The sequence below is a fragment of the Panthera tigris genome, chromosome D2 (genome assembly GCF_018350195.1).
Source record: "Panthera tigris isolate Pti1 chromosome D2, P.tigris_Pti1_mat1.1, whole genome shotgun sequence".
NCBI lineage: Eukaryota > Metazoa > Chordata > Mammalia > Carnivora > Felidae > Panthera > Panthera tigris.
This window is the reverse complement of record NC_056670.1, coordinates 8,566,573-8,591,837: the sequence shown is the minus strand read 5'-3', so window position 1 is coordinate 8,591,837 and position 25,265 is coordinate 8,566,573. Positions and strand designations below refer to the sequence as shown.

Sequence of the window (25,265 nt, the reverse complement as noted above, 5' to 3'; positions counted from 1 at the left end):
TTCATCCATCAAGTCTCCATCCATTTATTTACCTTAGTTTTTGTTGTGTAAGAAGGCAATTCGCCGATGAAACGTGTCGGCATGCATACTGTGATGACTTCAGTCACATCTTGTTTACAAGAAAAAGACAGTATTCCTGCCCCAGTAGGTTTTTTGTGTTGCTTCAATATAATAAATCCATTCTTGGTTTAGGAGCGACAAAGTTGGAAAGGGCAGTGATTTTGGTGCTAATTATTGCTATTAATTGTTTTCCCCGGGTATCATCTGAGTGACCGCCACCCTCCGCCCCCATAGGTCAGTTCCAGCCCTCAGGGAAAAACCAACCTTACAATTCCATGGCCTGCAAAAGTAAATCCCTACCCAATACTTGAAAAAATTCTTGGTAGTGTTTATATTCCCGAAGCTTCTGCCTCAGACCTTCTATTGCTTATAGAAGTCGCTTCTGTGTTTTTCTACTTCCATCCAAACATAGAATATATGTTTTTAAGTTTACTTATTTATTTTGAGAGAGAGCATGAGCTTGAGCCGGGGAGGGAGAAAGAAAAGGAGGAAGAAAGAATCCCAAGCAGGCTCTGCGTTGTCAGCACGGAGACTGATGCGGGGCTTGAACTAACAAACCGATGGATCATGACCTGAATTGAAATCCAGAGTTGGATGCTTAACTGACTGAGCCACCCAGGTGCCCCAAGAATACACATCTTTTTTTTTAAAAAGAATTTTTTTTAACATTTATTTTTGAGAAAGAGAGAGAGAGACAGTGCAAGCAGGGGAGGGGCAGAAAGGGAGACACAGAATCCTAAGCAGGTTCCCAGCTGTCAGCACAGAGCTGGACGCGGGGCCTGAACCCATGAGCCCAATATCATGACCTAAGCAGAAGTCGGATGCTTAACTGACTGAGCCATCCAGGTGCCCCTGGAATATATACCTTTTAAAAATCTCACTAATAAAACTCACTCAAAGACTTTGTTAGCTTCCCAAGTTGCTAACTTTACTGAATGCTTTTGGAGAAAATATCTTAGGGAAAAAGAAGATTATATGGTGCACTCCAAGGGCCAGCACCTAAAAACTACATTAATGTATTTGTCACTTGTGGCTTGCACCTCCTAAATGGGCTTTTCTTTTATTTGTCTTTCCCCAGTACATTTTAATTTTTCTTAGGGTAAGTACACGTCCAGCGACGTGTTTGGAATGCACAGATTCTTTGCGATTGCCAGTGGCTCGACAAACGTGTCCCGAAATGTTTGAGTTTCTTATGAGGTTATAGACTTGGCTTCCTGGCCAGCAGTTCTTGGCTGTGGGAAGGCCTTGGGAGATGGACACCGGCACTGGAACACTCTAGTGACCTTCTGAAGTCCCTTCTCTTTTCTCTTTCATCTTTGCTCATTTGCTTTGCTTTTAGATCTGGTAGGTCAGCACGCCCGGCCACATTTTTTTTTTTAATTTTTGTTTTTAAACTTCTGACTGGGTTACAGTGTCAGGAATTTTCCAAATACAGAATGTGTATGTGCACAAGTCCGCAGGAATGGGCCTGTGTGAGCTCCAGAATCAGTGTGTGTGGAGAGAGATACACGTGGTGCATGTGTATATGAGCAGCCCATGCTCTTGGCTCGGGATGACTGTCTCCAGGAATTCATGCTTTGAGTGTGTGAGCCAACCAGCGGAAGTGGCTTCGGACCAAGGCACGGACGTCCTGTGTGTGTGCGCCTGCAGAGACAGGGGTGTGTGCACAGAGCTACACTGGCGGGTGACCGGTGTGCTGGGCCCAGGAGGGGCTGAAATCTTCCCTGTTTAAGACTCCTCTGTTTCGGAGACCGGGCGGATGGAGGACGGAAGCCACCCATGCGCCCTTTCCCCGTGCAAAGCCGTAGGGAAAAGAGCTTCCGTTGGTCTAGCAGGTGATAGGTGCCCCCAAAAACATCAACCGACCTTGGCCAATGAGTACAGGGATGTGTTACACATGGACGGGAGGGGAAAGAAAATGGTGGGGGGGGGGCGGCGCTCAGCAGGCAGCACAGCCTGTGTTGTATCATCTCTTGTATTTCAGCATGTCACATGTTCCTGAAAGCAGCGATCAGGAAGGTGTTGGCTATGTTTAGTTATGACATTAACCAAGTAATGGTGACCTCTGTTTCAGACCATGGTGTTGGAGTCAGCAGCCAGCCTGAGAGCCTTCTCATAACACACCAGGGCCTCACTCACTTCCCCTTTCAATCTGTGGATGAGCCCGAGGATGCTGAAACTTTCCACCACACGTACATTCTGATGAATATGTCTTTTAGCTAACTTCTCTAGGGCGCTGAGAATTTTTTCCCTGGTGCGGGAGATGCTTCTTATTTTGAGACCTTTTAAATAATGGGTGATTGCTTTATCCACAGATATCTTATGAAGTTCTTGGAAATGGCCATAGCAGTAATGAATCTCTTGTTGCAGATGATCGTTGATGTTCTTCATGTGCAACACTTTCTGAAAGGCGTCCTCAGCCTTCGTGTGTTGGCCTATTTCTGCATACATGTAAGCCAGTTCAACATAAGCCAACTCAAATGTGGGCCTTAGCATCAGAGTCTTTTGAATTTCACATATAGCCAAGTGAACCAGTCTGTGGACATTGTCTCTGTCCCGTCCTCTGGGCTGCCAGTTTGCCGCTCTCTTGATTTGGATCATGCGTGCCTTGTAACAAAGCCCCATCTGGTGATGCAGGAAAGCGGAGGAGGGCGTGGCCTGCAGGGCCCTCTTTAAGAGCTGAAGAGCTTTATCCAGAGCGCCTTTCCTGCGGTAAAACTTGGCCGCGTATCGAAAGACGTAGGTCTGCGAGGACATGTTGGTCAGTGCCTCTTCGACGTACTTTTCTCCTTCGGCTTCTTGGCCCACGTCCTGAAGCTTCAGGGCGAGCAGAGCCTTAATGTACGCGTCTTCTGGGTTCAGCCTGATGGCCTCTTTTAGAGGCTGCAGACAAGATGCGTCGCTGACCTGGGTCGCTTTGTTGAAGCCGTCCAGCCGATAGATGGTGATTGCGTACCCAGTGCTGAATTCAGGGTTCTCGGGCTCCGCTGCCAGAGCCTTTTCGAAGCAGGCCTTGGCCCGCTCGTAGTTCTTGCCTCCACACTTCAGCAAGGCCCACCCTTCCTCACAGTCCATCTGAGGACAGTCCAGCCTGTAGCAGGAGGGGGCTGCAAACTTCTCACAAGTGTTCGCCACCCTGTCCAGGTAAGTCTGGGCCTGCGCCAGCCTGCCCATGTGGTGATACAGCCAGGCGTAGTTGCCCCAGGTGACCAGGCTTCTCACAGCCGATTGGTCGCCGTGTTCCTGCTGGATCAGGTCTTCGGCTTCCTTCAGGCTCCCCAGGGCCTCCTGAGTCTGGCCTTTCAGGTGTTGGACGTAGGCCAGCAGGTTGTGTATGCCCGCGTTGTATTTGGTGTCTAGGAACTCAATCTCATCCAGGATCCTGTTCTCTAAATCGGGCATCTCAGTGTCTTCAACTAGCAGCTCCCAGGTGAAGTGGCATCTCAGCTGAACCAGGCTATCTTCAATGGGATTCCCGTTTGATTCGTCACTGTAAAAAGTAGACAACAATTATTTGTATTTTTAGGAGCATTCAGTCTAATAGAAATGGAGCCAGCACTTGAATGGTCAAATGATACCTTCCAGTGTCCTTGCCTCCCCCTATCTGTTGCCTCCCTGGGTTCTTGTGGTCGCGTCATTAGGACAGAGAGCAGGTTGGCCTAAAAACCCTGAGGAAACGCTCATTGCTTTATGGCCCCAACAGGTAGGTTACACGTAGTCTAAAAGGCAACTTGAAAGGGATTAATTCTGCTAATGTCAAAACAATTTTAGCCCCACCCTCAGCCCTGCAAAACCCTTCTCTCCTCAACGTTGCAGTGCACCACTAATGCTGTCAGAGGAAATGTGGGGAGAACTTCACCTGGTGTTGGGTCAGTGTAGGACCCATTTGGACAGCATTCATCTTTTTTGTCTGTGTTCAGACATGTTTTATGGAGTGGCCTTGTTTTTGTTTTGGTCTCTCATGGTGTCAGGGTGGCCTTGTCTGATGTTGATGTAATGTGCATGTGGGACAGGGGAACAGGGTCCTGGCTGTGGGGCGCTGTCCAGCAGCACCGAGGCCTTGCTGATAGCGTCGGGCTGTGTGGGTCTCTTTCTTTCTGTTCAGAGAGCTTCTATATTATTGCTTCAGCCCAGAGCTGTTGGCATGTCCAAGGCGGCCTTCGTTGCCATGAGCTCCTTCCTTACCCATTTCTAAAGTCTGCAAGCCATGAATGACCATTAGTTACATGTCAGGCGCTCTGTTGGGACATGGATATGACAGATTTCCTCTTCTCAGGTGACTTGCCATCTAGGTGGGAGACAGATCCATGAGCATTTAATTTTAACAAAAGCAGTAGGTGTTGGTTGCTTTATAATCACAGAGGAAGGATTCTTTCTCTCTTCTTGAAAACACCTTCTTGGGTTAACTCTCAATCTTTCAGCTGAAGTATTTTGAAGAATCATAGTCCTGCTGGCTCCCCACTTAGAGAATACTCCTAAGAAGATATGCAGTGGCCAGGCCAGGCCCTGGCGGTTTTGAGGCTACTTATGCAAAGGTGCAGTGATGCTAGCTGCACATGCTAAGGCTTCCAGAAGGATCGCCAAACCAGCACTTGTATCTCAAGTCACAGTAAACGTGCAGAAGCAGATAAGAGGAATATGTAACTGTGAAAGTGCCAGCCGACCACCAGATTGGGACTCTGGAAATGGGACATTTTACATGACAGGGGCCTCGCTGTGTGGATCTGCCCTTACCGTCCGGTCAGGCATGAGTTTGTTTCAGGTGGCTTGGCACTTATACCCCCTGAACATCGTCAGTTGTTCCATGGTCTGTAGGTGAGATCTAGCCCCTCACTTTTCCTAGGACAGGCAAGATACCACCTGGGGATCGGACTCAAAGAAGCAGAGGTGCAGAGCTGGATTATACCCACTTCCTCTCAGTGAGTTGGCTTATTTGGTACTCCTGTTGGTGCCAAAAATTAGAAGTAATCAAGATGTTCTTCAGCAGGTGAGGGGATAAACAAACTGTGGTCCAGCCACAGAATGGAATGCTATTCATCAGTGAAAACAAATGAGCTCTTAAGCTAAAGGAGACATGAAGGAACATTAAATGCACATTGCTATGTGAAAGAAGCATCCTAAAAAGGCTATACCCTGTACATCCAACTTCATGACATTGTGGAAAGAACCAAACAATAGGAATAGTAAAAAGATCAGTGTTTGCCAAGGCTTTAGGGGAAGTGGTATTGTTGGAGCATAGGGCGTTTTTAGGGCGATGTAATTCTTCTGATGATAGAGCAATGGTAGATGGGTAATGTTGTGCTCAATACAAAGAGTGAGCCCTAATGTAAACTGTGGACTTTAGTTAGGAATAAAGTATCAATATTGGTTCATCAGTTGGAGCTAATATACACACAAATGCAAAGTGTTGATAATAGGGGAAACTGTAGGAGGGGTGAGGGTGTGGAGGAGGGAGGTATATTAGAACTCTGTACTTCCTGCACATTTTTCTATATGTCCAAAAGGGCTCTAAGAAATTGAGTTTATTAAGTGAAAAAAAAAAAAGAAGACGACTTGCAATAAGGGAGGGAGACAGTTCTGATCTTAAGATCTGCTAATGTCTGAAAGGTTTAGTCAGAAGAGGGCTTTTCCTTTACATAGAGGTGCAAACAAGGCTAGAAACTGGGTGTTCTAGAAACTTCTAGAAACTGGGTGTCAGGGAAGAAGGGAGAGGGTGGAGAGATCAGGAAGTCTCTTTCCTTGTTGTCAGCCAAGCTTTGAGAGGGATTGTCTGGCCTTCCAATACTTGTTTAGCCTTGGGGGTGAGTCAGACTTAAGGGTCTCATGGGGAAAGAGAGAGATTTGGCCAAGTTAAATTTATAGGCATTTTGACTTACAACAATGGGCAGAACATCTAAGCAGAAAATGAACAAGGAACCAACGGCTTTGAATGACACACTGGACCGGATGGACTTAACATATATTCTGAACATTTCATCCTAAAGCAGCAGAATACACATTCTTCTCATGTGTATATGGAACATTCTCTAGAATAGATCACATACTGGGATACAAATCAGCCCTCAAAAGGTGCAAACAGACTGAGATATACCGTGCATATTTTCAGACCACAATAAAGAGTTTCATAGCAAAACTCTAAATGAACCGTAATAAAAAAGTTTGGAAAGACAACAAATACTTGGAGATTAAAGAACATCCTACTAAAGAATTAATGGGTTAACCAAGAAGTTAAAGAGGAAATTAAAAAGTACATGAAAATGATAACGCCACAGCCCCAGACCTCTGGGACGCAGCAAAGGCAGTCATAAGAGGGAAGTATATAGCAATGCAGACCTTCCTAAAGAAAGAAGAAAGGTCTCAGATACACAATCTAACCTTACGCCTTAAAGAACTGGAAAAAGAACAGCAAGTAAAACCCAAAACCAGCAGAAGAAGGGAAATAATAAAGATTAGAGCCGAAATCAAAGCTATCAAAAACAAACCAAAACAAACCAAAACAAAAATGAAAATACTCCAGTAGAACAGATCAATGAAACCAGGAGCTGGTTCTTTGAAAGAATTAACAAAATTGATAAACCTCTAGTCAGTCTGATTAAATGTACAGGCACTTTGTTCTGATTGATCACGGGAACAAATAATTCAGATGATCATTTAGGAGAAGCAGAATGAGAATCTGGAGAGTCTGTGGCCTCAACAGAGGGAGACAGGGGTCCCATCCCGAGTTTTATCTAAGTAATACGGAAAAGGGTGTTTCTCTGCAGTTTCACAGAAGACCACAAGAGAAGTTGAACTGGACAGGTTTATTCCTCACAGGTCCTGACACCACATGATAGGGATGTCAAGGCAGGCTGCAGGCAGAGAGGAAGCGTTTATCATAGGCTGTGAGTGAAATGCTTTGGGGTTCTGGGCGTAGGTTCGGAATGGTCCCTTCAAACTCAAAAGAGTGGGGTTTCGGTCAGCTCCACAGGGGCTTCTCTAAGGGGAGGAGGGCAGAAGGGGAAGGCCCCAGGAGGCCAGGAAGGTTGTTGCTCAGACAGGCTGCTGGGAGATATCATATCAGGAACCTACATTTGCTTGTAATTCTGCAGGCTGCTATCTAGGGCGTGTACTTGCACATGAAGACTAATGTTAGTTCAACGCCCCACTCAGGCTCCTTGGCCAAACAAAATGGATACCGAGACAGCAATAACATGGAGTAGCTTAGCTAAACTCCCCACATTCTCAGACACCAAAGTTGGGGGTGGGCAGATTTTTTGACCGTGGCTTTTGTCTAGAAGCACAGGGCTCAGGTAAAGTTCAGCATTGTCAACATCATTCCAGGCTGTCCTGTGCTTGGTGCAGCCCCTACAGCATCCCACTTCAGTGACCTCTGTCCCCTCTGGGCTCCACATGTTTACGGAGACAGACGTCTTAGAGGCCATGAAGTCTTAGAAAACTTCATTGATGGGACGCCTGGGTGGCTCAGTCAGTAAAGTGTCTGACTTCCTCTCAGGTCATGATCTCATGGTCCATGAGTTCAAGCCCCACATCAGGTTCTGTGCTGATGGCTCAGAGCCTGGAGCCTGCTTTGGATTCTGTGTTTCCCTCTCTCTGCCCCTTCCCCACTCATGCTCTGTCTCTCTGTCTCTCTCAAAAAAGAATAAATAAGCATTAAAAAAATTTAATAAAAGGAAAAATTCATTGACATGATGTCAGCAAATTCATTATGTCAGGTTTGAATATGAGCTGAAGGGAATTAGGTCTGCCAATGACTTATCAACCCTGCATGATGGTTTATAAGCCTCAGTCATCTGGCACCTCTGAAAGGCATGTTTTCCTTGTGAACTCCTGTGTGTATGTATGTAATTAAACCTATTTTTTCTCTTACTAACCTGGCTCTTGTCTAACTGACTCATGAGCCCAGCCATTGAATATAGGAGGGTAGAGGGAGAAAGATTTTTCCTCCCCTGCACTATAGAAGCTCTAGTTCTATCCACCCCTTTGAGTTATGCATCCCTGAGTTCCCCCATGTGTGTGGATATACCAGTTAATAAGCAGCTATTTTTCTCTTGCTAATCTGTCGTCAGTCTAATTTGCAGGGCCCCTGCTGGAGAACCTGGGAGTACTGTAGGGGGAAAAGATTTGTTTTCTTCCCTTACACTATAATATAACTTACCTGTAATTATGGCTGCATGCTGAGTCTGGGAGTCCTTTTAACATATGGGCAAACCTGAGGGTGGCCGTGGGTCCCCTCACTGCATGCTTGAAGGACCCTGACTCACTGAAACATGGTGAAAGCATTGTTTGGGAATGAAGGGTAAGGGGATAGATACCTGGGGTGCCTGGTGCCTGTGGAGTCATTGGTGGCACTCATAAACTGTACAGAAAAGGGTTAACATATCAGGCCTTAGACTATGATCCTTAGAAAGACCTGCTTGCAAGGTTTGTCCTTGGCTGACATCTGGGAACTTGGATTTTTGGAACGCTCCCACCATTCTCTAACTGATCAGGCTGGTTTGCTGTGCGTAAACGGTTTGTGCAAACAATCTGGTTAATGCCGACACCTGCTTTCCTTCTGGGAGTCTGGAATTTTGATATGTGCTAAGCAGGGGGTGCCTGTGTGGCTGGTCCCCGATACAACCCTTGGGCACTGAGGCTCCAACTAGCTTCAGATGTGTGACATTCGATACTGGAGGAATTAAGCACATCCTGTTTGATTCTACTGGGACAGAATCTGGGAGATTTGTGCCTGGTTTCTTTGACCTTCACCCCATGCACTCTTTCCCTGTGCTGATTTTGCTTTTGTTGTATCCTTTTGTTGTAATAAGTCTAATCCATGAATAGGACCGTATGTTGCGTCCTGTGAGTCCTTCTAGTGAATCACCGGACCCAGGTGGTATCTTGGGGACTCTGATGCCAGCTTCCCAGAATTCTCATTGGAGAACACAATACAGCAGGCAGTTAGGGAACAGTCACTCCATCTAGTGGAGCAAGGGGGAGGAAGGACAGGCCAAGACTTGCTGAGTGTGGCTCTCTCTCCACCCTTCCCAATTTCCTATGAGAATGAATAAAAAATGGACTGCAGAGGAAAATCTTAAAGTCCAAGGAAAGTATTCCCCGTGCATTTAAGAGATCCTGGCTGTTCAGGCCCAACTTTTACAAAACGGAGCTCACTGTGTCAGCTGCTGGTGGTTCTGGAGAGGCCGGTGCAGCCCTGCGTGGATGTAATTCTAAATTCCTTTGCATGTAGCTTGAGGAGCATTACCACTGTCAAGGTCCTGTGAATTTGCCGTATCAGGATGAATTAAAAAAATCTGACACTGGATTACAAAAGACAGTGGGAAAGAGGAGTAAAATGGAAAGCCAGGAGATTCCAGAATCACACACGGGAGTGTGGGGGAGGGGGGTTTGGATTAAGTGGAGGAACTGATAGGAAGAGACACAAGTCAGGGGTCTACCCTCACGGTAGAGCCTGAAACCTCTTGGTTGTGCCAACAGACTGAGGACACAGCATGTGAGAAAGTACAGAAATGCATGTGAGCAGAACGTCTTGGTTCATACAGCTATGGACTTGAGTCCCAGCGATACCTCTTTCTAGCTGTGTGGCCTTGGACGAGTTACCAAACCTTTCTGAGCCTCATACCTTCCACACTGGTTTTAGATGCTAGCAATGGGCTTAGCACAGATCCTAGAACATAGTTCAGAGGCCAGTACAGAAACCTGCCATGCTTTTATTGTTACTGTTTTGTAGTTTGGGACACTTACTCTTTTATTTTCCCAGCACCCTCCCCTAGGATTCAGAGAAGTTGTTTTAGAAGAGGTGAGCTCACACAGTGAGCCACTGAGCTGGTGGTAATGGCAACGTCATAGCCGTCAATGGAGACAATGTGTTCAAAATTTTTTGAGAGCTCAGTTCATTCCAGGCACTGCTGGAATGGGCATATAGTTGTGAGCAAAGGAGACAGAGTCCATGCTTCCCTGGAGCTGATAAGCCTGAGGGGAGGAGTCCATGGTTTCTCCTGTGGAGACAGACTCCGTTCCTCCAATTGTCTCTTCTGTGGACAGCCCTAGAATCTGCTAAGACATGCTATGTGGCCACCAGTCAAGCCTGCCCCACAGCCTAGGTGGTAAAATGGCACTGGTCGAGAAGTTCTAAGTCCCCACCGAGTTACTAGTTGGGTAGGGTTGGGTATGGCCCCAGGTAGTAAGGAGTGGATGTCTGTGAAAAACCAGCGATTTCTTATTCCCTCTGGGTCTCCAGAGGCGGGGCTGTGTGAGATCAGGGGCACACACAAGGAAGTGCAGATTGTGGACGTTCCCTCAGACAACAGTAGATTGTGGGTGCAGAGGCATCTTTTCCATAAAATTGTCCAGGCAGCAAAATAAATCAAAGCCTAGGTATGTAGGTCAGGACAGATCAACAGCAATTCTGGGAGCCTTAGCACCATCTGGAAGGTGGATGGGACCCTGAGCATGGAGGGACAGGGTAGGTAGGTGGCCACGATCCTTGTGTCAATCAGCTGTGTGTAATTTCCGGGGATGGGACCAGGTACCCCTGTTGGAGAAACTTCCAATGTCCTCCTTCGCCACCAGTATTCAAAATCTTTGTGTCCTTGAGCATGTGTGTTTGCATATAGATGGGCAATTCCTCACCTACCCCAGAGCTGTACCTGTTGCCAGTCTCCACCTTACTCCCAGCCACCCTTCCATGTTCTTCCACGCTTTCAATGTTGGTTTCCATGCTAATATTCTTTACCTGGGCCCAGCAACCCCTCTGGAACGGGCTGCTCCAGGCCAAGGCTGGCCAGGAGGCAGCAATTCACTGCTGGGCACTTGGAGGCTCTCCCAGCCTTGCTGGAGCCAACAGATAATTCAGGGGTGGGGGGCAGCCTCACTGAAGTCTGCTGCTTTTACAGCCAATGTGGCTTATGAAACACCTTCCCAGAATTCCCCTTCTGCACAAGGAAAGAGTCAAATTTCTGACTGCCCACTCACAAAGGAGGTGGGATTGCCAGTCCCTCTGTCTTGTCTGGGATCTGGTGCCTAACAATCTTCCTCTGCACCCAGACAATCGGATGATACCACTAGAGAAGCATACGGATGCAGGCCTTGTAATGGGTTGAGGAGAGGTGGACAGGGTCCTCGGCACATCTCCTAGCTGCATGGTGCACAAGCCTGTGGGTCTCCGCAGCTGGGAGGGACTACTTGAATATTTTCATACCGTCGGGCGGGTGAAGATCTCTGTCTCTATAGCCAGCCTAGTACTGGCACCTCTTACACACCATCAGGAGGGCAACTGTCCAGGCATTGCTGGGTGCACAGCAACCCTGCAGAAGCTGCTGGCTGGGCACTGCACTCCGCTGGGGCCCCTGGACTGGAATAAGAGAGAGAGTTCCCATGGCCAAGGGCAGGCCGGCTACAGGGGAGTGTTAGCTAACAAGGGCACGTTGACAGTAGTATGGTATGGCTGTAGCAGTTACCCATTGTCCCTAGACAGTGTCCCGAAGAGAAACTTTGGGAATTAATATTACTCTCAGTCACACATGCAAAGCACACAACTGCTTAATCCTGAGTCAAAATTTTAAGGTTTATTGTAGCATCGCTATCAAGAATACATATTTATTGTAGTATCACAATCAGGAATATATATACGTGGCTGAAGCCAAGAGTCAGACAGAAGGAATATTCCAGGATTAGTCAAAAGGTGGTCTTTCAGGGGGTCCAGAAGGCTAGATAGCAGTGGGGCAGAGGGCGGGAGATCTGGGAGCAGGCAGCGGCGAGCTAAGACTCTTGGCAAGAAGGGCAGAAATGGGGGCTATCCGGTGAACCGAGTGCAGACTGAGAATTACTCAGCAGCATGCAGGCCTGAAGCACTGTTTCCACTGCTAATTTTGTTATAAGACCTGCGGACTAGGGAAGTGTGTGTGGCTGATATGCACAGGGGAGACAGACACGAGGAAACAACTCCTCAGATGTGCCCTAAAGCAATAAGCAAGACCAGCACCCCACGCTCCCTGACTGTGCTCCCGTCCCTCCTCTGTGTTTCAGCTCAGGGTTGGGGGAGCTCTGAGAATGGGGCTGTGTGGGCCCCGGCCTGCTTCCTCACTGCCTTGTTCAAGCTCAGGGGACGGCAGGAAAAAGCTGCCTATGCCGGTAGGGCTGTTCCTTAAGAGGTGGCCCAGTTCCTTCTCATAACATTCGGCTGCCTGAAGCAGCTCTCCGTTCAGCTTGTGGATTAATCCTTGGAGATACCAAGAATTGGGTGCATTTTGTGGAAGCTGATTTCCAGCTATGTTCTGTGGTGGGCACTTCATCTCTCCCTTCTCAGCTGGTTTTGTGCTTGTGGGCACACCCTCTAAATCACGTTGGACAGAAGTGTCTTCAGACTTCCCATGATGCCCCTCAAAGTCGCAATAGTGCTGGTGGGGTTGTAGCCTCCCAGTGTTGGGGAGCTCCTTACTGAAAGCTGTCTGAAAACAGTCTTCTCTTTCCAGGAGGTCGGTGACATCAGAATATGCATACAGTGGATCTACTCCTTTCTCAATAGCTTTGATCACATAGTCAATAGCATGTTTCTTTAGTTCTTCAATCTTCTCTCCATTCTTGCCAGCTTCAGATTCTCGTGCACTCTGAATCTGTTTGACTTTTGCCCTATAGCAGCATGCAATCTGGTGATACAGGTAACCATTGTTTGGAATGGATTTCGATGCCCTTAGAAACAGTTCAATAGCTTTGTCTAGATCACCTTTATTTTTGTAAAATGTGGCTGCATTGCAAAGGACATCTGCTGGGCAAGGAGTGTTCTCCACGGCCTCTAGGACCAACCGCTCCCCTTCAGCTTCTTCATTCATCTTCTGCAATTTCAGGGCCAAGAGTACTTTGACATACTGATCGTCGGGATTCAGCTCAAGGGCCTGCTTCAGATCATCGACAGAGAATGGCTTCTGTGGTTTACTATCCAGGCGGTATGTTGCGATGGCCAGTCCAGAAGAGAATTCTGGGTTGTTGGGCTTCTCTTCCAGAGCCTTCTCGAAACATACCTTGGCCCTTTCATTGTGCTTTCCTCCACACTTTAGCAGTGTCCACCCTTCTTCACAGTCAAGCTCAGGGCACTCCATACTGTATGGATTTGAAAACTTCCCGCATACTTGTTTCACCTTGTCCACATAGATCTGAGCATCTGTGAGTCTGCCCAGGTGATAGTAGACCCAGGCATAGTTTCCCCAGGTGACCAGCCTTCTGATTTCTGCTTGATCAGAGTGTTCTCGCTGGACCAGCTCCTCAGCTTGCTGTAGGCACTCCAGGGCGGCCTCGTTGTGACCATTTAAGTGTTTTATGTAGGCCAAAAAGTTGTACATTGTAGCTTTGAACTCAGCGTTTACGAATTCAATCTGGTTACACACTCTGTCTTCTAGATCACGCAAGATACCATCTTTTTTAAGTAAGTTCCATGTGAAATGGCATTTCAGCTGTGGGAGGATTTTTTCCAGAGAATTCTTGTTGACCTCACTGTGGAGAAAATAGACACGGTCACTGTGATGTGCACCTGCCAGGCACCGCGTCCTGGGATGTAGTTACAGGTTAAGTTTGTGTGTCAATCTGCCCAGGCTGTGGGAGGCCCAGACTTCGAGTCTAACATCAGTTCTGGGTGTGTCTGTGACCAGCATCTGACTCAGGAGGCAGGGGTAAAGCAGACTGTCTTCCCCAGTGTTGGCTGGGCACCACCCGGTCTGGTGAGGGTCTGAGTACAACAAGAAGGCAGAGGGAGTGTGAATTGTCTGCCTGGCTGTGTGAGCTGGACATGTGTCTTCTCCTCCCCTTAGACTGGAGCCTGTACATCGGCCTTCCTGGTTCTCGGGCCCTCAGACTTGGACCTCAGCCTATGGCATTGTTCCTCCAGCTCTCAGGCCTTTGGCCCAGACTGAAATTACAGCATTGGCTCTCCTGGGTCTGCAGCTTGTGGACAGTGACCCGTGATTATGGTCCTCATCCTCCATGATCATGTGAGCCAATTCCTGAGAATAAATCTCTTTCATTTTGTGTGTGTGTGTGTGTGTGTGTGTGTGTGTGTGTGTGTATAGTATACTATATATAAATACTATATTCGTAATATATATTTATAATATGGTATGTATCTATAAATATATATACACATGTATTTTGTATATATGTATATATAAATATATACATACACACATATATATTTTAAACCAGCAGTAGGTAAGAATCTTTAATCTTTATTTTACTGAAAGTAGAGAAAAGAGTAGGTAAAAATAAGCATGTTTAGAAATTGTTATAGAAAGAAGAAAAAAGAGGGTTAAAATTCTCAGTGAGGAAAACCAAAAAAATATGTCCGGTTGTATAAAGGCTCTTCCCTTTCAAGAAATGGGGATAAAGCTGAAGATCCACTTTGTTTTCACTGTTGGCAAATGGACAAAGTAACAGAAAAACTAGTTGAGTTCAAACGTTGTGAATCCACTACTTGAGCCTACTCATGATCTGAGTGAAGTCGGTGACTACAGTTCAGGGCAGAGTTGATGGTGGGACAGCCAAGAGTCCCCCATCCAGGAGTCTATCCTGCCCTAACCTTCACGTAGAAGCTGAAGAAAAAGCCCTTCATGCAGTCTGAGCTCCATAGTTGGCTGCCCGCGTTTCCTCTATTGTGGTGCTCTGAACGGTTGACTTCTTGGTCAGCAAACACATGAAAGAGCCTGGAACAACTGCCTTTAGCAAATGCCTGCTGCCTCTTCCCAGCCTTGGTGGGTGGGGCCTGACACCTCCCAGCAGCTTACATGGACATACATGTATCTCCTAGTGGTCCTGTTTGGAGAGCCCTGACTAATGCGCACCCTACGTCGTCCTTGACGGAAGAGGAGGTACCTTCCTCACGCTCCCTTGCTTCACCCGCCTGTAGCTGTGCTCTGTGCAAGAGCCCATGGAGCACGTCCCTCCCACTGTGTGGGCAGATCTGCAAGGTGAGGTGGGCGGGTGGGAGGAGAGCACTGCAGAGAGAAGACCTGGATCTCTTGTCCTGCTCCATTAGAAGTCAGGGCTCAGTCCTCACATGCTGGGCAAGGTGGATCCAATGACCCTTTACAGGGGTACTCCTTTGTGTCGCTTTGTTAGTTTTGAAGGATGCCAAGGCAAAGTAAAGTCAGTTATCCTTGCTCTCTCTGGCCTAGAAGCCCACAGACTGGTTAGAAGGAGCCACATAAAGAGAAGGAAGCCCAGGGGTGTTTTACACCATGCTGTGGAGACTGAGCCCTTTCCCTTCATCTTCACCATCTCCCTACAGTCACTCACACAGACCCATGGGCGCTCACTTTCAGTCTGATTGGGGCAGCCTTCCCGTCACAGGCCAGATCCCCAGACAGAATGAATTAATTTTGAGGAACAAACAAGCAAAATCAACATATCTGAGTTTTGTAGATGGAGGATGCCAAGGGAGATCACTGGCCTTATTCAGTTGGATAAACTACCAGGTTCTCAAAGTGTTCTCCTATCACTCTTTGCCTGGGACTCGGAGGATGTTTCACTGAGTTTGTGCTCCCCTTTTCTACTCGTAGATTCTTGACACCACAAGATAGTTAAGAACCTCCAGAAATCATTAAACCCAGTTGTTGTCCATAGTTTTGGGTTTCACAGACTAGCACAACTTCATAAAGAAGTTGAGTCAAATAGGGCTGCCAACTTAAATTTGGCAAAATCATGACAATGGGAGAAAATGTATTCCAAAAGACACCAACCACCTATGCTTGCCAACACTGGATTAAAAAACAAAAAGAAAGAAGCATTTTTATCCCTGAAGAAATAAGAAAGATATAATGAGAATAAAGGGAAGTTCTTTAACTTGTCAAAATACATTTTGCTCACTGAGGAGCCACTGACTTTATTTGTACTTTCCCAAGGACCAGCACCAGTCCACACACTACTGCTGCTGCTCTAGTTTCTGTCTGTCTCTCCAGCAATGCTCATCTAGGCCATTTCTGGACCCAATGTGATCACATGTGAAATGCCTTATAGTGAAAGACACAGAGGCAAGGCAATTGACCCAAGACAAGGAAAAAGGGGGAAGTTGCTGTCTATCTAGATACCCTTTTATGTGCATGCCTCTATTCCTGGCCATCTTTATCATTCTCTAGGTCCCTGGCTAGAGTACCACAATGCCAATGTCTTTTATCTCCATTCTAGGGTTTTCCAGTTTGGCTTCATGTGGTGATTCTAGCTGCCCTGTTTGAAGGACTACAGATCATAACTCAAGGTAGCCAGTATTAGAAAGTAAACATTAAGAGCAAGTTGTAAAGATGATCACTGAACAAATATGTTTATAACTGTTATGCAAGTAAGGCATAATAAAGGCATTTCTGTGTTTCAGCATTAGTTAACTTTGCTGACTTCCCAATTAGGGCATTGGAGGAAGGCACGAGTTTCAGATCGGTAGAATGTATCTGTAGATATAGGTGCCTGGAAATAATAGGTGAACACTCTATCAGCCATAGAGTGTATTCATCCAACTTCTCAGTGAGCCTGCAGAATAGCAGGTGACTTTGGTTGTTTTTGCTATAACACCAGTTTGATAACACTATCTCGCTATTTTTTTTTCCCGTGGTGATGACACAGGCTGAAATATTAGTAAACCAGAGGGATCTTACCAGACTAAAATTTTAGGCCCTTATTGATAAAGATGAAACATATTCCATCAACTCTCCAAGATGAAACACATTCCAATCCTGTTATACATAAGCTTCAGGAGATGTCAGTGGCTCATGAAGTGTAGGGCAAGTAGAAAAGCTCCCTCTATATTCCTGAACCTGAGAGACAGCCCCAAAGATGGAACACTTAGGGATACTCCATCCCTACCACCACCTCACCAAATGCTAGAGCTAGCCATGCTAAGGAATGTATGCTAACAAAGGGCAGTTTGTTCAGGAAGAGAGCCAACTGTGTAAGTGGCTTCATGATTATAAGACTTATTGAAAATTTTAATTAAGTTCTGTTGACTTTTCATAAGGTTTCCTCTGTACATTTCCAATTTGATTATATATTTGACACCTGATACCCCCTTGAAGTAAGATTTGGAGAAAAGTATATTGGACCATGAGTCCTGTTATCTTGATAAGAAGAAACATGAAACTTGGAGCTGGAGTCCAGGAGATTTGCTTTAAAACACTATTGGCTTGATAGGTAAATTGCTTATAAATCCCGTATAATGATTAAAAAACAAAAGTTTTTTTTTTAAAAAATAACTATAACCACCATAATCTGTTAATGTATAGAAAAGTTAAAAAGATATAAATTGTGACATCTGAAACATAAAATGTAGGGGGAAGGAGGAGTAAAAAAAGGTATGCATTCAAACTTTTAAGTTATATACTTAAAATGGTCTGTTATAAATATAAGATGTTTTATTTCAGCCTCATGGTAAACACAAAGAAAAAACCTGTACTAGATACATAAAAGGTAAAGAGAAAAGAATAGAAGCACACCACTACTACAGAAAAGCATTAAATCACAAAGAAAGAGAGCAAGAGAAAAGGAAGGAAATAAAGGAATTGTAAAACAGCCAGAAAAACAATGAACAAGATGGCAATAGTCTATAGTCTATAGGCTATAAGTCTATAACTATCCACAATTGCTTTAAATATAAATGGACTATATTCTCTAATCAAAAGACACAGAATGGCTGAATGGATGTAAAAGAAGACCTAACACAAGCTGCCTTCAGCTTTTAGGACACACATAGACGAAAGTGAGGGGATGGAAAAGATATTCCATGAAAGCCAAAGAAAGCAGGGGCAGCTATACTTATATTGGACAAAATAGACTTCAAGTTAAAGAGGGAAAGAAAGTCATTAATTAACAACAAAGTGGTCAATCCAACAATAGGATATAATGTTTATAAATGTTTATGCACCCAACACACCAGCACCTAAACATATAAAGCAAATATTAATAGACCTGAAGGGAGATAGAGAGTAATACAGTAATAATAAGGGACTGCTCTATCCCTTTTCAACAGTGGATAGATCATCCAGACAGAAAATGAATAAGAAAACATCAAACTTAAACAACACTTTAGCCAGGTGAACTTAGACATTTACAGAACATTCCATCCAACAGCACAAAATACACAGTCCTCTGAAGTGCACATGGAACATTCTCTAGGACAGATCATATGTTAGGCCACAAAAAAAATCTTAAAATTTAAGGAGACTCAAATCATATCAGGCATCTTTTCTGATCAGTATCATTCAATCATAAACAAACAAACAAACAAACACAGAAATCCTGCCATTTGCGTCAACATGGAAGGAATATGAGGAGATCTTGCTAAGTGAAATAAGCCAGACAGAGAAAGACAAATACTGCATGATGTCATTTATCTGTGGATTCTTAAAAAAAAAAAAAAAAAAAAAGTCAAACTCATAGAAACAGTAGAAAAGTGGTTGTGGGGGGTGGAGTGTGGAAATAGGTAGAGGTTGCCAAAAGTACAAACTTTCAGATGTAAGATAAATAAGGTCTGAAGATCTAATGTATGACATAGTGATTATAATTAATAACATGGTATTGTATATATAATTGGGATTTGTGGAGAGAGTAGAACATCAATATTCTCACCAAAAATAAACAAACAAACAACACAAGTATGTGAGGTGATAACTGACCTAATGGAAAAAGGGAGCCCTTTCACAGTGTGTTTGTATATTGAATCACTATGATGTATCCTTTAAATATCTTAGAATTTTATGTGCCAATTATTCCCCAATAAAGCTGAAAGAAAAGAATAGAATTACTTTAGCAATTCTTATCCCTTTTCTTCTGTGTAGTTTAGGTACATGAAACACTCTGTTCCTCACTCCCCTCTTTGGATTTTTATTACATTTTTTATATGTTAATTCACATATTTACACATGTCACTGTAATTACATATTTATGATAATGTTAACATCATTAACTGAGTAGATCAAAATAAAACATTTGAAGATAATTCTGATTAAAAAATATAAAAAATACAATTCCCTTTTTAAAAACCAATACCCCATATGCCATGGCTTCCTCACTTACTAATTTAGCTTGTATATGTTTGTGAAAGTTGCTCTAAACACTCTTTATATGTATATGTATGAAGTTTAGGCCTTGTTTCTGATCTATTCAATCTGCATTTCGGAATGCAGGGCCTGCTAATTTGCGTTCTAACTGGGCACTCAGGTTAGTTGTGATATAGGATATTTGCTACAGTTTGTGACAGTTCATAGTCCACAGGGGGCGCCTAGCAGGTCAGTAAGAGGGCATGTCAGGTAGACATTGTCAGCTCAGAAAAATTTCCTTCCACTGTTCTCGGTTCTTTGGCTAGTCTAATAATTAAGTTGACATAAGACAGATGAACAGGGAAGAAAAATTTAATTTTGTAGGTGTAGGAGCCCCATAAAAGCATGAGGCCCAAAGGCAGTCAGGCAGTTGAGGCTCAAATGCCATCTTCAGCTAAGTAGTAGATTGGGTCCCGGAATTTCAAAGCGGTGGAGAGCAATTCCCAAAAAGATGAGTGTAGACGGTTGATACTCAGCCTTTTGCCCTGCCGTGCATGTAAGTCTTTCAGATAAAAAGTTATCTCTGGTAACAGCTCCCTTTGGGGTCAGGGCCCGTATCTAAATTCTCTCAGGCAGTTAACAGAGAGGTAAACGTTTTCTTGAGTCTGTTGGGTCTCAGTTGCCTTTGGCTCAAAATAACCCACATGCCAAAGCAGCACATTTTGGGGTGGCGTATTTTCCGCCCCTTCACCATATTTCTCAGTTCTGAAAGAGCAAACTTTGGGTAAGAGCAACCTCATTATGAAATGCAGTGCTGGCTTAGTCATTAGCAGAGAAGTAACCACACTTTTGAAATAACCCACAACAACCACAACAAAATTCACTGACTTAGTCTTTTCACAAAAGAAACAAAAGAGGGACCAGGACCTCCAGAACTCTCCTGAGGGACAGTGGTGCCCTCCAGGCCCTCTGCCCCTTTCCACCTGCCAGTCTCTTCTCCTCCCACCCCCCCCCCCCATCCCTGGCTCTCCTGGAAGCACTTCCCTCAGTGTCTGTAAATCAGAAATGGCCACAAAACTAAGAGAGATTTATGATCAAATTAGATAATTGTGTATTTCATCTATAAGCAAGCACTGCATCAACATACTTCAGGAAGTTGCATGCAAGGCTGAAGATTTGTGGGAAATTCTCAACTTCCTTTCAGAAAAGTAGGGAACATTTTACCTCATGATGGCTGTTCCCTCAATTCTGAAAAGCTGGGGTCCAGGCTGATTTTATTTTCTGCTTGTGGATCAGAAGCAACTGCTGAAGGGCCTTCCAACCAGGATGCCAGCTAGCCCTGAGATCTATGCTTTTATCAAACAGAAAAGGACAATGAGACCAATACAATGCTATCAGGATTCCCACTGAGGAGAAACTGAAACCTAATTGTCAGAGCTGAGGTCATTCCCACCAGGAACAGGGTTCCACACACACTGAGGGTTTGGAAAAAGGCATTATACGTATATATGTAGGCCCTATTCTCAGAGCTTCTGTTGAAATCTGGGTGTGGGCTCGGGCTCAGGAATCTGCATTCATACAAGCACCAGGGAAATTGTGTACCTGGAGGAGCCCCTGTCCCGCATTTTGAGAAGCACTATTCTAGAGGGATTTTGAAAAGCAGTTTCCCACTTACTTGTCAGAGATAATGTAGCATATCAAAGAGCGAGGCAGACAATCTAGAAGAGAGGAAAATGACCACAAGATACCTGGAGTTCTGTTACCTCTTTGACTTAGTCTGGAATATTTCTGGAATCACATTATTTAGCCTCATTTCCTTATGAGGAAATGGTCCTGAATGATCTTCCTTTTTCCTTCCATCCAAATTGTAGGAAACTATGCCTTGGGGAGGTCTGCTTTTACCTTCCTCTAATGTGTGGCTCTGTGCACTCCAAGAGTTTCCATCAAAGAGAGTGGTCCTCATTCTCCAAATAGGGATCTCGAAGGCCCAGTCCTTTAACTCCTGCCCCTTGTCTCTAGTGTGAGCACAATTAAAAGCATTAAGACCCTCCACCCTCTTGGATTTGGTCCACAGAATTAGAAGATGCTCGGCCCTAGAGTTTGGTACCTCACTAAGGACTCTGCTCTGACACCTACTCTCTTGGCTGCTGAGCCTCATTTTCCTCATCTAGAAAGTGAGACTAAGTCTGGAAGTTTTCTTTCCATTTCTATTTTTTGGAACAGCTTGAGAAGGATAGGTATTAACTCTGCTTTAAATGTCTGGTAGAATTCCCCTGGGAAGCCATCTGGCCCAGGACTCTTATTTGTTGGGAGACTTTTTATAACTGATTCAATTTCTTCACTAGTTATGGGTCTGTTCAAATTTTCTATTTCTTCCTGTTTGAGCTTTGGTAGTGTGTGGGTGTGTAGGATTTTGTCCATTTCTTCCAGGTTGTCCTGTTTGTTGGTGGGAATGCAAACTGGTGCAGCCACTCTAGAAAACAGTGTGAAGGTTCCTCAAAAAATTAAAAATAGAACTACCTTACGACCCAGCCATAGCACTACTAGGAATTTACCCAAGGGATACAGGAGTGCTGATGCGTAGGGGCACTTGTACCCCAATGTTTACAACAGCACTTCCAAAAATAGCCAAATTATGGAAAGAGCCTAAATGTCCACGAACTGATGAATGGATAAAGAAGATGTGGTTTATATATACAATGGAATACTACTTGGCAATGAGAAAGGATGAAATCATGTCATTTGCAGCAACATGGATGGAACTGGAGGGTATTGTGCTAAGTGAAATAAGTCAGGCAGAGAAAGACAGATTTTATATGTTTTATATGTTCCACTCAAGATGTGGATCTTGAGAAACTTAACAGAAGACCATGGGGGAAGGGAGGGGGAAAAATAGTTACAGAGAGGGAGGGAGGCAAAGCACAAGAGACTCTTAAATACAGAGAACAAACTGAGGGTTGATGGGGGATGGAGGAGAGGGGAAAATGGGTGATGGGCATTGAGGAGGGCACTTGTTGGGAGGAGCCCTGGGTGTTGTATGTAAGTCAATTTGACAATAAATTACATTCATAAACAATAGAAAATGAGGCTGATAAAAATCACAGTTCTTCCTTCCTAGGGCTATTGGGAAGGTGATATGAAATAACACACGGAAAGCCCTCGACAGAGCGCACTACCAGCTGCTGACCACGCAGAAAGAGTTACCCTCACAATCGCTGGTCTATTAGTGTTACAATTTTAAAAGAAGTTTTAGTGCACGGGGCAGCAACGGAGTTCCTCAGTGAGTGGGGCAGAGGAGGGTGCCCATCAGCCAGCCCGAAGATAGCAGGTGTTTCCCCAGGTGGTTTTTCCCCTTTGGCAATTTTTAGTCCTGCCAGGGAGGAGCAGACCCACCTGGCCCTGGCCCTATATAGCCTCTGGGAACAGGGCAACTTGATGTGGGCACCGGTCCAGCAGAGTCCAGAAAACCCCTTACCACCCCCGCCCCCCAGACTTCCTCAAGTCAGTGACTCTGGACACACCTAAGCACAGGCCACTGTAAAACCTCTTGGGGCAAACTGGCTAACAGGGCGCTGGGCAGGGCCAGGCTTTCTGGTTAACCCCACTCATGGAGACACATATATAACTTGGAACCTGTTACACAGCAAAGGGTAACCTGAGGCACTTGGCAGTGACTTCCTCTTACCTGGCCCATTCCCGAAAAGGAGCCCTGGGGACTTTCCCAGGGTGTGGTCACTGGGATCCTCCCTCCCCTTGGTGTTTGAGTGAAAATGGCTTCTTCTTCTCTCAACTCTATCTTTCCTGAGGCTCTAATGGCAGAACTTAAGCATGTTCACATGCTTTAACGAAAAAACCAACAAAAACCCAAATTCGCTAAGGTTATACTTTACATACAATAAGATGCACACATTTTAAGTGTAGAGTTTGATGAGCTTTGAGCTTTGACAAGCAACGAGCACCACTATCTCCCTACAGACTATTGACATCATTCCCAAAGATTCCCCACTCTGCTTCCTACCCAGCCCCAGCCCCCTCCACCATCCCAGGCAGCCACCGACCTGCTTTCCATCACTAGAGATTAGATTGTTATTAAAAAAGAGATTAGGTCATTCTGTTTTGAAGAGCAAATTGTTTGCTGCTCCCCAGCTCTCATCACAGAAATAAAAACACACTCTATGCTTCTGGTTTTGTTTTGATATAAGAAATGGAAAAATGCCCACATGGAAGAATTATTTCTTCCACTTCCCACCTCGAACTGACCCAACGTTTCAGGGCAAAATTCCTCAACACACGAGTGGAGTTTGTACTACCAATTCCATCTTTAATAATATCTGCTGAAAAGAAATGCTTCTTTTTAAAACGACAAGAAAAAAAGCCTCTCAGTCGTTGCAAAGAAAACAACAACAACAAAAAAGCCCATAAAGAGTAATTCCATCACTCCTCCCAGCTCCAACTTGGAATCCACAAACTGTGCTTGAGCGGGTCTAACACTCCTGCTGAGCCCTCCCTCTTCTGGGCTCCCAGCTGGAGGAGCGGTTCTAGAAGCTCCGGAAGCCTCAGTGTGTGTACTCCGGGGAAAAGACCCGGAAATAAAAGGCGCCCACACCGATAAACGCACGGTTCATCCAAAAGCCGCGGGACAACACAGGACCCTGCCTGCACCCAGCAGCTCCGTTTACAATTTGCATTCAAGATCGGGGGAGGGGCGCTTACGCATTTCTATGTCACTGACCTCATGTCTGCAACCTGCTCCTCTTCCGTTCTGAAAAGCTGGGCCCCAAGCTGATCCGTTCCTGGGAAACGTCCCGAGTGTGCCCCAAGCCCCTGCTGAAGGAGCTATATAAGGGGCGTGGGGGCGGGGGACGCGTCAGCTGATGTTTTCTCCCTGCTTCCGAGCCAGTGCCTCCGTGAAAGGGAAGGGAACTGGAAAGTGAAACTGATCAAATTCCAGGAAAAGAAGACTGAAGGTCGAAATCTCTGGTAACTCAGTGGAAGCATCCTTTAAAAATTCTGAAACGATGCTTTGAGAGAACGTGAAGGCGCTCGCAGGAATCTGACCATCAGTCCAGGGCGAGTCCCAGGAAACAGCTTTTTTTTTTTTTTTTTTTTTTTTTTTAAATTGCAAGTGAATATTTTATTATTCTTGTTTGAAAACAAAACAACTTAAAAAAATTGTTTTTAATATTTATTTTTGAGATAGAGAACACAAGTGATGGAGTGGCAGAGAGAGACAGACAGAAAGATAATCCCAGCAGGCTCTGGACTCCCAGCTGTCAGCAAAGAGCCCGATGTGGGGCTCGAACTCACGAACCACAAGTTCATGACCTGAGCCGAAATCAGACACTCAATTGATTGAGCTACCCAGGTGCCCTTCAAATTAGTGTTTTTATTTTCTTTGGGTGAATACCCACTAGTGGAATTATTGGATCTCATAGTATTTCTATTTTTAATTTTGGGGGGAAGCTCCATACTGTTTCCATGGTGGCTGCACCAGTTTAGATTACCACCAACAGTGCGCAGGGTTCCTTCTTCTCCACACCACATCCTCTCCAATACTTGTTATTTCTTGTCATTTTGATTTTAGCCATTCTAACTAGTGTAAGTTGATATTTCTTTGTGGTTTTGATCTGCATTTCAGTAATTAGTGATGTTGAGCATTTTTTTCATGTGTGTCTTGGCCATCTGTACATCTTCTTTGGAAAACTGTCTGTTCAGGTCTTCTGCCCATTTTTTAACTGGATTGTGTGGTTTTTTGGTATTGAGCTGTATAAGTGCTTTATATATTTTGGGTATTAACCCATTATTAGATATATCATTTGCTGCTATCTTCTCCCATTCAGTATGTTGTCTTTTGTTTCGTTGATGGTTCTGATTTCCCTTGCCGTGAAAAAGCTTTTAACTTTGTTGTAGTCCCAACAGTTTATTTTTGCTTTTGTCTCCCTTGTAGTAGGAGACATAGCTAAAAATAATGTTGCTATGACATGTCAGAAAAATTACTGCCTTTGCTCTCTTCTAGGAGTTTTATGGTTTATGGTCTCACATTTAGGACTTTAATCCATTTTGAGTTTATTTTTGTGTATGGTATAAGAAAGTGATTCAGTTTTATTATTTTACAAGTAGCCATCCAGTTTTCCCAGCACCATTTGTTGAAGAGACTGTCTTTATATATTGTATATTTTGCCTCCTTTGTTATAGAGT

At 44.8% G+C, this 25,265-nt stretch overlaps 2 protein-coding genes across 3 annotated transcripts; both read right to left on the bottom strand.

The window, feature by feature from the left end:
- Positions 1-910: 910 nt before the first annotated feature.
- Positions 911-23,879, bottom strand: LOC102953087 (interferon-induced protein with tetratricopeptide repeats 1B). Its single transcript, XM_015536273.2, has 2 exons — positions 23,800-23,879; positions 911-3,550 (listed from the first exon to the last, which is right to left on the bottom strand). Exons 1-2 carry the CDS (start codon positions 23,802-23,804, stop codon positions 2,131-2,133), a joined length of 1,425 nt encoding a protein of 474 aa, XP_015391759.2. The 5' UTR covers positions 23,805-23,879; the 3' UTR covers positions 911-2,130.
- IFIT3 (interferon induced protein with tetratricopeptide repeats 3) lies at positions 11,589-23,878 on the bottom strand. Of its 2 annotated transcripts, XM_042959806.1 has the most exons (3): positions 23,800-23,867; positions 20,292-20,413; positions 11,589-13,548 (listed from the first exon to the last, which is right to left on the bottom strand). In XM_042959806.1, exons 2-3 carry the CDS (start codon positions 20,294-20,296, stop codon positions 12,084-12,086), a joined length of 1,470 nt encoding a protein of 489 aa, XP_042815740.1. In that variant the 5' UTR covers positions 20,297-20,413; positions 23,800-23,867; the 3' UTR covers positions 11,589-12,083. The 2 variants fall into 2 exon arrangements, with proteins under 2 accessions (XP_042815740.1, XP_007079339.2); XM_007079277.3 differs by lacking the exon at positions 20,292-20,413 and having other exon boundaries at positions 23,800-23,878.
- Positions 23,880-25,265: the final 1,386 nt, after the last annotated feature.